The sequence below is a fragment of the Gordionus sp. m RMFG-2023 genome, chromosome 3 (genome assembly GCF_954871325.1).
Source record: "Gordionus sp. m RMFG-2023 chromosome 3, tfGorSpeb1-WG-v2, whole genome shotgun sequence".
NCBI classification, from domain to species: Eukaryota; Metazoa; Nematomorpha; class Gordioida; order Chordodea; family Parachordodidae; genus Gordionus; species Gordionus sp. m RMFG-2023.
This window is the reverse complement of record NC_088777.1, coordinates 33,007,185-33,020,655: the sequence shown is the minus strand read 5'-3', so window position 1 is coordinate 33,020,655 and position 13,471 is coordinate 33,007,185. Positions and strand designations below refer to the sequence as shown.

Here is a 13,471-nt window from a genome sequence, read left to right as displayed (position 1 = left end):
TAAAAGTTTCAAGTTTCATTAAAAATATTTTATTTACCTTGTTGTGTTTTTAATTCTTTTAAGAGATTTCTTGGACTTTCTCATTTGATATTTAACAAACACACCTTGACGTCTAACTCCATTCATAAAATTATATAACTCATCTAATATTCCCATTGCCTTTTTCATTTCAATTTTGCATCCACAAACATGAGCAACTACTAAATTTAGCCGATGTGCATGGCACCAAATATAGATGGCTTTTGGAGCCTCTTTCAATATTAAAGCCTGCATTCCTTTGTATACTCCTCTCATATTCCCTGCACCATCCATACTTTGTCCAACCAAATAATCAAGAGGAAGACCAAGATCATTAAACTTAGAAAAAATATGTTTCTTTATATTTTCCCCAGTGGTTTCTGATGTTGTAAAAACATGTATGATCCTTTCTACAGGATATGGATGCAGATCATCTTCTATATACCGTACAAGCAAAGCTATGCATTCTTTTTTAGACACATCATATGTTCCATCTAATATGATGCTATAGGCACGATTCTCTTTAATTGTTTGAATAATGCTTTTTGTTATTTTTATCTTAATAATTTCAGTTATTTTTTTCACGTGGCCATATGACAGTAAATTTATATAAGGTCTCGAAATTTTATCTGATTTTTTTCTCCGCAATTTTTCGTTGTTATCCATGTATGCACGTAAAGTTGGAACCGTTTTTGCCATTAATTTTATGAGACACATAAAATTACCTTCATTCGAATTAGAACCCTAAAAGGCTATATTACATTTTATAAGGTACATAATGGCATTGATAATATTATGAACTATATTACGATTTTCCATGATTATATCAAGCTTATTTGATAGCAAATGATCTTGAATGCGATTTGCAAGCCAAGTCATGTTTGCATATTCACAATCTTTATGAAGAGAAGATGATTCGTGTCTCTCTAAGTCACGCTTTATGTTTTTCCAATTATTTACCCCATGTTGAGTCCAAAAAGTATTGGACTTAGGGCCACCAAACATAATACAATATAGACAAAAGACTTTGTCTAAAGTAGTGCTATAAGATAGCCAATTTCTGGGGTTGAGGGAACCATCTATATTAACCTTTCTATAATAGGTTATATTCATGCTCCTGTTTAAAAAGTAAAAAAAAATATATTGGTATAGAAATAATGGATGGGTAAAAATTAATGAAAATAAATATTATTTAAAACCTCTTGTTAGTAACAGGATATTGAAATTTATTTGTACATGGCTGACAAGGGCCTACAGCAATTATGAAATTTATCAAAATATTTGTCATCCTAAATAATAATACAAAGTAAACACCTCACTGGAACTGGGGATTGGATGAGGAGATAATACAATTTGTGAATCTTCAATAACTGAGATTTTCTATAAATAAAGAGGAGTTTAATTTCTTTCCTTATGATAACTATATTTTTAATAAATTTTTAGGCAAATGATAATTTTTTTTAACTACATTATAATTAAGTTTTTAATAAATGTTTTAATTCTACATGAATACATGATTGAGAAAACAGGTATTAAAAATATTATGAAGTCCAACATAAAGTTATCAGGTTACAATGGAAAGATGATACAAGTAATAGGTAAAGCACAAGTGAATGTAGAATACAAAGGGAATTCACATATTTTGAACGCAATAATCATAAACATCAATATGACTTTGTTAGATCATGTAAAAACATTTTTAAAATATACTTGAAAGATTCATAGGCATGATAGATGCAGATTAATATAAAACTGCGATCACATGAAGAAATCATAAAACAATATTATAATGACTATAAAAATAAAAACAATATTAAGTATAAATAAAATTGTGAAATTCATGATGAAAGTATATTATCTAAAGAAATTCTAATAGCTAAATAAAACAATGATAATAAACATACCTAATATAACACATAATGTAAATAAAGGGGATGAAACTCACACAGATAACATTTTGAAAATAGTTGATTCCAAATCATATTTTATAAGATTTATATTTAAAAAAAGTAAAAGAATTTGAAGTCTTAATTCAATTAAAGATGAAAAGATTTAAATTTAAAAATTCCTAGAAATTAACATTACCTTATTTTACTACATTATATTAACTTAATAAGTTTTTTTAATACTTTGGTTTTAAATTATTATTATTAACTTATTAAACATATTGTTAAATTGAACTTTATAAAGTATATATAGATATAAAAATAGTGTGATAAACAGTTAAAAAACATTAAATAATAATATATATAATTTATTTTCTCTATACCCTGACTACTTTAATATTAATATTATTCTGGTAAAATTTTATATCAGTTTCTATTAATTCACAAATTTATAGTTACAATAATAAATAAAAATATTACTTTTTGGAAGTAAGATGTTATTGTCTTTTTTTGCAACTGGGTTTCAACTCCATTTGTGATATTATATGGAATATCACAATTTAAAGATACCCAATTATTATTATCTCTTTTGATGGCTACCTTTGTAAATTTCATATCAGCTGGCTTGACATGAGGATGTTTATGTTTATAATGTTCATGTATCTTGTCACTTCTTATTTTAGAAGTTTTGCAATTTTTAATATTGCACTTAACTTTAAATATGGTTTTGTTACTTGGCATCTAGAAAGAAATAATTATTATAATATAATTTTTTACATATTATGTTTTTTATTATTCTTTGCTTGCTGATATATGTTTTTATGCATGACTCAAAAAATTACCTAAAATTTATCCTGCTAATATCTATAAATTTATTAAAAAACATAATATAAATATATTAACCTCTAAGAAAAGTACCAAATAGGAAATGTGTAAATATTAACTTGATAAAATGCTAAATGAAAATCGTTGACAAAGAAAATTTATATTATTTATTAATTGACAAATATCTTTACTTTAATTGACATTTTTCAGAAAATCAAACGATAACCATCATAATCGTATCAATTAATGGATTAAAAAAAGATTATAATTCAAATCAAAAATTACCCACCAAAAATCAATACCTACCCCCAAAAAAATAATGCCTACCCCCAAAAAATTAATATCAACCCCTTAAAATCGATACCTACCCCCAAAAATGCTAATATATTTTGGAGGCATTTGTCTCCTACCCCCCCCCCCCCCCCCGGCCATGTAGACGCTGGTTATCAACCCCTTAAAATCGATACCTACCCCAAAAAATGCTAATATATTTTGGAGGCATTTGTCTCCTACCCCCCCCCCCCCCAGCCATGTAGACGCTGGTTGAACTAGAGGGCGAAAACGTTCTATATCACGTATATTTCAATAATATAAAAGAGTTTGATTTGTTTTACTGATTATATTAGTATTTAGATTAGATGTCTACCATGAATACTTATACCAACGATTCTCCTATTCATGATTCAGGGAAACTACTAAAACAAATACACAACAAAAATATTGATCATTATTACACTGCCAAAAGTGGAAGTATGTCAATTTCTTCACCAACATTTAATCAGCATCAAAATATTAACAAAAATAAAATATTATTTGAATCTTCTGTGAATTCCCACAATTATTTTAAAGCGAATTCTATGCCATTTCCTATGCCACCCTTCACAAATTTAACCCTTAATAATATTAACAAAAATGCTAGTTATAGTACAAACAACAAATTAGACTACCCATTTCCTCCATTTTTGACAGATACTCTTAATTTAGGTCTTAGTTTGATCCCACCTATCAGAAGAACTGCTTCTATTTTTAAACAACCTGTAACTAAGATCACAAATCATGCAAATACTGAAAATCTTAGTGATTATAAAATAAATACAAAATCTATCAAAGATAAACCAAAACAAGTTTAAAATTATAAATCTTTGATCTTCTAAATATTTTTATTCATTTTAATTTAGTTATTGTGGATTAAAAGAACACAAGGGACTTTTAACTCTATTATACACAAGAATGGTGAGCCATATAAGATACCACCATCATCTTATCACATATCAAATAAAATAAAAGGTAAAATATAAAAAGTTCTTATATAAATGCATTTTATGCATTATTTTTTTATCCAATAAGTATACAATAATAGGTATTTAGTTTGATTCTTCTACAACTAGACATACCAATATCCAAGAAGTCAAATTTTATGCCTTGTAACCAGAGTTTTTTTTTTAAAAGAAGAGAGATTATTGATAAAATATTATTTTAAAATTCATATATATTATATACACTATATTATTTTCATAGATATATTTGATTGAAATAAGCAAAAATTTATTACTTTACTGATATATTTATTAGATACCTACACAGGTCAAAATTTTAGGCCTGGCCTAGCATTAAAAAAAAATTATTTTAAAGGTTGGTCTATTTTGGAAATTTTTTTCTGCTTGATCTTTGCCTGGCTCAGAAATGTTAAAATATTGTTATTTTTTATAATTTTGTAAATTATTATATTAGTAATTAAAGAGAAATTGAAAACATGAGCAATGCATAAATATTAAATGCTTTATTTTATGATTTTCTAACTATTTGATTGCTATAATGCTTACCTCGATTTTAATTTTTATTAAATTTTTGAGATACACCCCAATTTTTAAATTCATACTATTTTTCAACTAAAGTCTTGTGGATACAACACCCTGTAGGTGTATATAGTTGGACAGCTATACTAAAGGGTATAGACCTATCATAAATATATGTTTAGTAGAGATCTGCAAAAGTAGGCCCAGCCCCAGTGGGCTTTGGACTGGGCCTATTTTTTTTTAAAATGGGTTTTAATATTTAAAAAAAAATTTGGGCCAGATCAGGTTGGGCCTTGGAAATTTTTTTAAAAATATCTTAACTCATTTATTATGAATTTTTTATGTAAAATAAAAATATTTAATTTTATTTATAGAAACTAGACACCATATAACATATATTTTTTATTTTGAGTAATTATAAAAATCAGAGTTGTTAAAGGATAGAATCAAAAGATCACCTACCCTGGATTCGATCCTAAATTTGTCAATCGGATTTAAGATCCTGACCTTAAATTGTGGATCGTGATCGAATCATTTTTTAAAATATTCGATCCTGATCCTTTTAAAAATTATTTTTTTTACTTAAAAAGCAAAATATAAAATAAAAATTTTGAAAATTATTATTTTTTTTACTTAAAAAGCAATATATAAAATAAAAATTTTGAAAATTAAATTTAAATATTATTTTAAAAAAAATATCTATCACATCATATTTTATCAACCACCATTCCACCAGATTTTATATTTCAACAATTTCCCAAATTTTTTGTAAGAATAAGTTATATTTATTTATTAATTATATTATAATATAAATTCTAGGTTTCAATAATGTCCTCCATTATAGATTTAGAAGATGATACATCTACTTCTATTGATGTGACAGCAGATATAAGTGAGAATGAGAATCTTTTACCATTTCATAATTTACGTAAGTATTTTACTTTATGTGAAATAGATGGAAATAACCATACAATGTTCTATGCAAAATGCTCTTTATGCAAAAACAAAATATCTTCTTCAAAGATTAGCAGTTCAAACCTAAAGAGTCATTTAGAAGTAATTAATTCTTTTAAAAATACAATATTTATTATTTGTGAAGATCATAACAATATGCATATAATAAAAATTATAGATTTCCTTCACTATATGATGACAGTATTGGCATCAATAATTCACCCAAAATTTAAGCTCAATTGGGTTTTTATTAATCTGCCACAAATTTGTTGCTAAAAGAAAGGTTAATTGCCCATTTAGAAAATATACAGGGTCAACCATATGCAGATCCTTCAAATGAATGCATGGATCGATACCTTTTTTGGGAAAAACTCGTCACAAAATGCTCTTTCCATTATTTTTTTTATTCTAATGATGATTCAGTGAATATTTAATAATTATGTTAATTAAAAAAACATTTATTGAATTTAACACACATTTACCATCAAGCGCTCCTGTGTTTAATAAAGCTAAACATGTACTTAATGAAAAACGTGGTTGTTTAAATGATGATAATTTAGAAAAAATTTTATTATTAAAGGCTAATTTAATTATAAATAAATATATTCTAATGGTTATAATTATATTATACTATAACAATAAATTTATAACATATTTATTTATTTTCTATATTAGTTAATTTTGCATTGATCAGAAATTTAAATAAGAAAAGGTCGATCCTGGATTTCGATCCTCTTTTTTTCAAAAGATCGTGATCGGGATTCGATCTTTTTAAAAGGATCGACTAACAAGCCAGATAAAAATTAATTTCAGAGTTGTTAAGGAGCGACGCTATAGCAGTGGCCCTACATTTTTTTAAAAACATTGAGGAGTGGGAGCTGGATCATTTGACCAAATTTGACCGGTCATTTATTGTCTAATTCAAATAAATGTTTCTAAAGTTTTCATAATATTAATTTTATAATATTTTTAAATTCATTGTCATTCAATAACTAATGTTTCTTTATGGCGAGACTTGTTCTGTTCAGGGGCCCACAGTGAACTGTAACAAACCGTTAAACCATTATAAACCGTTATAAATATCTGAACCGTAACCAAACAGATATAATTATTTTTTTATAGTAGTAAAAAGAACCTTTATAAAAAAAGATTAAACTGTTTCAGTTTTTATATTTTAGAAATCGAAAAAATTTGAATATCCAGGATTATAAACTTGCTCTTATAGTAATGGAGATCCCGCAACAAGTTTCTGTAGAAAGAGCCTTTTCGGGGCAAAAATTTGTGTTATCGTCCCAACGAACAAATATGAATCCATTTACATTAGAGAATATGTTACTTATACGTTCAATTATATTTAAAAATGAGTTATTTTGAAACGAGATGCTTATAATAAAAATAAATTAGACGATGGTGTTCTTCAATAAAAATAAACTTCTAACCGTAATGAATTATTATAAACCTTTACAATTAGCTGAACCGAACCGAACCTTTATAAATTTTTCTTAAGAACCGTAACCAAAACATAACCATTATAATTTTTTACATACTGAACCGTAGCCAATTTGAACTAGGGGTGTACCTATATCACCTTTTGGAGGTCGATCGGATCCAATATTCGATATTAAATTGATATCGAATATTACCGATCCGATATCATATCTAATTTTGTATTTTGTAAAGATACCAATGGTTTTAATTTTTAATATACTTTTTATTAGTATAACATCCTATAATATAGCTATACCATAACTTATGTCATTTAAATATATTATAATAATCAGTTATAGTTTATATTCAATTCAATTGCAATTCTAAAAGTATATAAAATATTTTTATTGTTAAATCACTTTTATATAAGTAATAACAATAATCTATATATAATAAGTAATAAACAATTATATTATAAAATTTGAAATTTTAAAATAATATTTAACATTAATATATCGAAGATTTCTTTTTAGAAATACCAATATTTCCAATTTATCAGAGGTCAGCCTGCGGCGATGGTAACTATCAATATCACCAGCTTCACTAAAAACAGATTCTGAAGAGATTATCGCACACTTTTATAAACAGAATGCGCAAAAAAAATATACATAAAATGGATTTCGATTTTATATAAAAAGAAATGATTTTAGATATAACTTTTTTTTTAAATTTTATAACATTTTATTTTTGTTAAAGACGCCATTTTATATCGGATCGGAAATTTTGAACCGGTATAAATAACGGTTCGGGTCCCTGGTTCTGATTCATATTCAATATTATCATTTTCTTAATAGATCTTTAATCGATTTCTGTCTATGAATATTAACCCAAATCGATCAATCTTTCTGAAGAGAAGTAGAACTAAGAATTGTTTGTAAAATTTCTATCTTAATGGGCATGGTGGGTAAAGCTCATTCTACTAACCTATGGCCGGAGTCTGATTGCTTCTTATGAAGGTTATTGCTTTTCATACAATTTGCTATTAAACATGCCGCTTTTACTTCTGAAATTTATGCTATCATTTGAAATATTTTCACCACCTTGTAAAATATCTAATTCTTGTATTATACCAAATGCTTCATTAACTAGTGAGATACTTCCCTTTATATTGGGGACCCAATAAATAAGCAGCATTGTGATCACATGTATTTATATCGTTTTTTTCTTTTTTAAATCATATTTTTTTTAATACCTTAAGTTTTTAGTATATTGGACTTGGTCAAATACTCCTCCGAATAATTGAATTTGACCGGTCAATTGACCGACTTGCCAACCCTGGCCATAATGATTAAATTATGTTTATTATTAATATATTTATAGCGAAAAGTTATTCAAATTAGAAAATCGAAATTAATGTATAAATACCGCGAAAAGCTAAACAATTTGTAATTTTTTCTTATTTAATAATTCTTATATTTGGAAATTTATTAATAAAATCTATTATAACTTAATTCTCTTATTTTGATTGAGTTCGACAACAATTGACTTAATTCAAAAATGACACCCGGATAGACTTTTCCCATTCTCTAACGTTAAAAGTGTGGTTAACGAGCCTAATGACCTATTATAGTTATAGCCGGAAACCAATCAATATTACGAAAAACAATACCAAAGAAAAATAATTATAAAAATCACTCCTAGTATTTAAGGCAATATAAAATAAAGTATACATGTAATTAAAAATATTTTTCTATAAATTATAATGGAAATGTAATTGTCGAATACATGTATTGAAAATAAAAAGTTAATTATAATTTAAAAAAAACCGTTAATTTGAATATAAAATTTGTAAAGATAATTGAAATGTTGTAAGCAAATTAAATGACAATTATCTAAAATAATTATTGATGGTATGCAATTTTAGTAGTATAACTAGTAAAATCGAAAATGTAATAATAGAAGAAAGCAAAACTTTTATAATTTTTTAATTTGATTTTATATTTTTACGTTTTGTTTATTTATGTTATTTTAAAATGATTTGATTAACTATATATTTTAATAAATTAATTTGGCATCTTCAATTCTGGTTCATAATAATCATTACTTGTTTAAACAGTATTATATGAAGATTTTTCTGCCACTTTCTCATAAATCAATGTAGTAAAAACTCAATTTTTTTATTTGATCATGTCCCTTCTTAAAAAAGGTGTTTTCTAAATATATAAATTATTTTAGGTGTTCAAAAACTAAATTTAAGCGTGCCGAGCATTCGTTTTTACCTACTAGCGACTTAAATGATTTTCTTTAATCAAGATTTTTTATATTATACAAAAGCCATATTACCTTCCATTCAAACTTCTTTCAAGGATGAAATAGGTAGCCAAGATTCTTCTTTATTTCGAGATATATCTTCTCATCTTCACATGAACACTTGGAAATTTTTACCAGTGGTAGGCCAAAGGAAAATATATCAGCACGTTATGACCAAAAAAAAACATGAATTAAATATCGATGGAAATATGAATGGTTATGAAACAATTAAAGCAGACACTACTTTGGCATGTCTCTCTTTTGTCGACTCAAATCAGCCACTTATCGAAGTTTATTTAATATTTGTTAATTTGATTAAGAAAAAAATATATATTCAGCTAAAACGTAAATTTTTTAACTATAAATTTAAAAACAAGGTAAAATTTAGATACTTAAGAAAAACTCTAATTGGGTTTGTAAGAAGGAACATATTAAAAAATTTTATTTGAATTTTTTTGGGTTCCAGCTTGAAATTTGATTTTGTAAGCTAATGTTTCTAAGTTGAGAGTAATAGTGGAGTTTATTGTTGAACATTAGTTTGCTAAGGTAGGCTAGTTGTTATAAGTATTGCACAGATACTCACGCTAGTCATTAGTATCGTATTGGCCTATACTTTAAATATTAAACATCAATGTTTATATATGATAATTAACCTCATAAAAAAATTAGATATTTAGTCAACATTATGCCACTGTTTAGCCCAGGCTTATCAGATTTTGAACTAGGGCACCCTATTTAAAAGAAAGAAAAACTTATACATTAAATTAGGGTTGTGCCGATATTGAAAATCCCGATCCGATATTTTTAATTGTTTTTATTTTATGATTTATATTTAGGCTTGTTAAAAAGCTAGTTTCGCGTAGATTTTAGCCAAAAAAATATTTTGTAGATCTCGAGATTTTAGCAAAATCTTAAGGTTTACATAAATTTATTATTGCTAAAATCTTAATATCAGGCTTTTTAACAATCTAGCAATCTAATCATTTTTAAATTGTTAGGTTATTAGACAAAATTAAAAAAAGATTAATTATATCTAAATTAGATTACTTTATTATTTAATTATTATTATATGGTTGCTTTTATAATCCACCATCCTGAAAATCAACATTATAATATTTTAAATCATGATAAAATTTCAAGCTAGATCTAACCCGTTTAATAAAATTATGTTTTCAGAAATAAAAATAAATGATAGTGGTTAGCTGGAGCATTTAATTCATAAACAATCAAAGCTTCAGTAGAGTATTTTCATCATATGGAGTGTATTCCAAATTTAGGAATCGTTAGGAAAACTAGTTATCTTAGCAATTAAATTCAAATACCAATATCAAGTACATATTAAAAGTTGCAATGCACAATGAAAGTTAAAACACTAAAATCCATCTTTTAATTTTAACAACTAGATTTTGGAATAATCATGATGATTCTCTTAAAACAAATAGAATATTATTTTTTAAATTATATTATTGCAATTATGATAAAATTATTTTTATGGTAAATGCTAAATATAGTAAAATAAATTTTATAAGTCTTATTTTTCTAGACTGCAACCCCTGACCCCCAGGATTCAGAGACATTTTACTGAACCAGAATCCTTTTTAGAAAGAGGGCTCACAACCTTGAATTTAACAAACTACTTTGATTTAATTCAAATAGATTTTTATTAGCTAACCCTATTGTGATACCAAAAATAAGAATGTTTATGTAGTATATATATTATGCAATACTCTTGAAAAGTAACTAGTCACCATTCTAGTTACATTACATGTTACTTTATAGGGCCAATAATTTTTCTTAATATAATATTTCATTATTTAAAATAAAAATAAATTAAATGAAAACACAATTTAAATAAAGAAATAATTGAGCTGTGTAAAAATATACCAAATAAATGTTATATTATAGTATTTATTTTTCATAAAAATTTGAGCTTAATAAATTTTATTTTGATGTGTTTAAAGGTATGCTAGTTTTTCTTCCAAAATAAGCTTTCCTACACTAATATTTAATAAACAGTAATTTTAATTTGGGAAAATCATCATAAAAACATAATATAATATTATTTAACATATAAAAAAAGTAGTAACTATTTACAATTATTTTTCATAAAAATATAACTAGTTACTTAATAACATTAATCAATATTGTCATTTTAGATATTTTGCATTTATAATTAACTTATGAAATATAAAATTAAAAGAAATAGGAAATAAAGGTTAGGCCACTTATTTCTAAACATTCGTCTGTTAAACAGCCTAAGAAGGAGGATATTTAGATTTATAGCATATGGCTGTGCTCTGGTTCGACATAATCTTGATACTTAATGCTGTTTAACATTGACAGAACTTTTAGGCTAGGACACCATATTTTGATTTTTTTATAGTATTTAGTGGCATTATTATTTATTGTATTTTTTTAGTTTTGTTCTTTTCGTTTTTTTATCTTTTTTAGGCATTTAATCGTAGCTATATTGCTGGCTGTTAAGTAATGTCAAACCAGGACACGGCCTATTTGCTTTATTTGTACCGAAAAAAATATATAACAAATAATATTTATTTAATGGAAGACTGTGCCAATCCACAAATTTTTCACCAATCCGATCCGATTTTTTCCGATATTACTAAAAAACCGATCCGATATTTATATTGATTTTTATTAACCATCTATCTTGAACCAATGTTATAAAAATATCAGTATTTTCTTTAAAAAAATTTTCACGAATGATATAATATATTTTGTTAATTCTATTCTCCAAAAGTTAATAATATCATTAAAAATATTTTGTTTATGGATGAATGTGTAGTGTTGTATAACACCTCCATTTGGCTGATTTTTATAAAGGCTACATCAAGATTTTGGCCAAAATAATATTACCTAAGCCTCGAAATTTCGCCAATAGAAGTCCTAACCTTTCTGCCATATTGTGGGCAAAATAAATAAACTTGAGTAATTTACTTTTGGACAAAATTTTGAGTTAACCGTTTTTAAAGATTGTGTAAATCGAGCCGACAACACAGGCCGAATATAACTTGTTAGATATTTTAAAATCCTTTTCTTATGGCAGATAATGTAACAAAAATAGTTTAATTTATATTTTTTTTATAAATAATTTCATAATAATAAATTAATAAAAGGAACAATCTTTTTTTTAACTTAAACTGATATATGACATATTTTATTATATTCTCTATATTATAATGTTAATTTTTAAATAATAATATTTTATCATATTTGCATATGAATTTTAATAAAAAATTGAATTTTAAAAAATATACTCACAAGGAAATGAAATTTTTTTTAAAAAAAAATTAAGTTTTATGTTGGAAAATTGTTATTCAAATATTTGCAAAATTTTGACTGGGAGGAAGGGGGGTGATAAAAATTTTATTAGCTTTAAATGATATTTATGAAAACAGTCAAATTTGCTATGGGGGGGGGGGTGGTTGGTTTCGCTCCTGATGCATGGGGATTGGATAATTCTGATAATATAATAAATAATGCTTTAAAAACTCAATATATTTTTTCATTATTATGATAATATAGCCTTATGAAGCTTTAGATGAGGATATTAAAAAACAAGAATGCAAAGTACTTTATTTGAGAAAAAGATTGACAAAATTGATCCAAAAATTAGAAGTCCTATCTCATTAATACCTAAGATTATTATTAAATTAATTTTCGATTATGTAAATATACTATAAAAACTATCTATTTTATAATTTACACATTATTTTTTTTATAACCTAACAAGTAAATTATATTAATGTAAATATGTTTCCAATAGATAAATAAATACACATTATTTGTATTGTTATCATAGTTATAAGCCCCGAATTTAAGGTAAATTATAATTAAATAGCATTAATTAATTGAATTATTGCAAATACAACAATATTTTTTAAATTTTGGTGCAGTATGCATAACATCCAGTATGTCTAAAATGGTTCCAACAGGAAATATTGATAAATAGGAGGGATTAATTTATTTATTGGTTGTTTATGATTTATTCTGTCTTCTTTTTTATCATCATTATGTAATTGTTGTTGCGAAATATCATAATTCGGATTAATATGGGATTATTACTCATTTTTAAATGTATTTTTGAATAGCAATTAAGTTTAACTAGTGTTTTCATTTTTGAAATTTTTGCAAAACAGCTGTTATGATTAAAATTTGATTTGCCTAACTATAATCGTAGTCACTTGATTGTAAATTCGTCCACTTTTCTGATTGGTCCATTTAATAGTTGTAAAT

The 13,471-nt window shown here is 25.3% G+C and overlaps 2 protein-coding genes across 3 annotated transcripts in view; one reads left to right on the top strand and one right to left on the bottom strand.

The window, feature by feature from the left end:
- LOC135927446 (zinc finger MYM-type protein 1-like) overlaps window positions 1-857 on the bottom strand; it is a 279,857-nt gene extending 279,000 nt beyond the window's left edge. The window contains exons 1-2 of one of the 2 annotated variants that reach the window (XM_065463421.1): window positions 828-857; window positions 38-770 (exon numbers count right to left, since the gene is read on the bottom strand). In XM_065463421.1, the coding sequence (XP_065319493.1) occupies window positions 38-735 (698 nt within the window). In that variant the 5' untranslated portion in view covers window positions 736-770; window positions 828-857. The remainder of the gene's footprint in view (window positions 1-37; window positions 771-827) is intronic. The other variant, XM_065463422.1, reaches the window with a different exon arrangement.
- Window positions 858-3,267: 2,410 nt separating this feature from the next.
- LOC135925719 (uncharacterized) lies at window positions 3,268-12,992 on the top strand. Its single transcript, XM_065461180.1, has 4 exons — window positions 3,268-3,853; window positions 3,908-4,016; window positions 9,242-9,507; window positions 12,761-12,992. Exons 1-4 carry the CDS (start codon window positions 3,368-3,370, stop codon window positions 12,866-12,868), a joined length of 969 nt encoding a protein of 322 aa, XP_065317252.1. The 5' UTR covers window positions 3,268-3,367; the 3' UTR covers window positions 12,869-12,992.
- Window positions 12,993-13,471: the final 479 nt, after the last annotated feature.

What these genes read in the sequence shown, in the direction of transcription:
- LOC135925719 (XM_065461180.1), top strand. Translation starts at nt 3,368, where the DNA reads ATGTCTACCATGAATACTTATACCAACGATTCTCCTATTCATGATTCA. An exon ending in TCAAAGATAAACCAAAACAA is followed by an intron (nt 3,854 to 3,907) that starts GTTTAAAATTAT and finishes ATTTTAATTTAG; the next exon opens with TTATTGTGGATTAAAAGAAC. An exon ending in CAAATCAGCCACTTATCGAA is followed by an intron (nt 9,508 to 12,760) that starts GTTTATTTAATA and finishes ATGATAATATAG; the next exon opens with CCTTATGAAGCTTTAGATGA.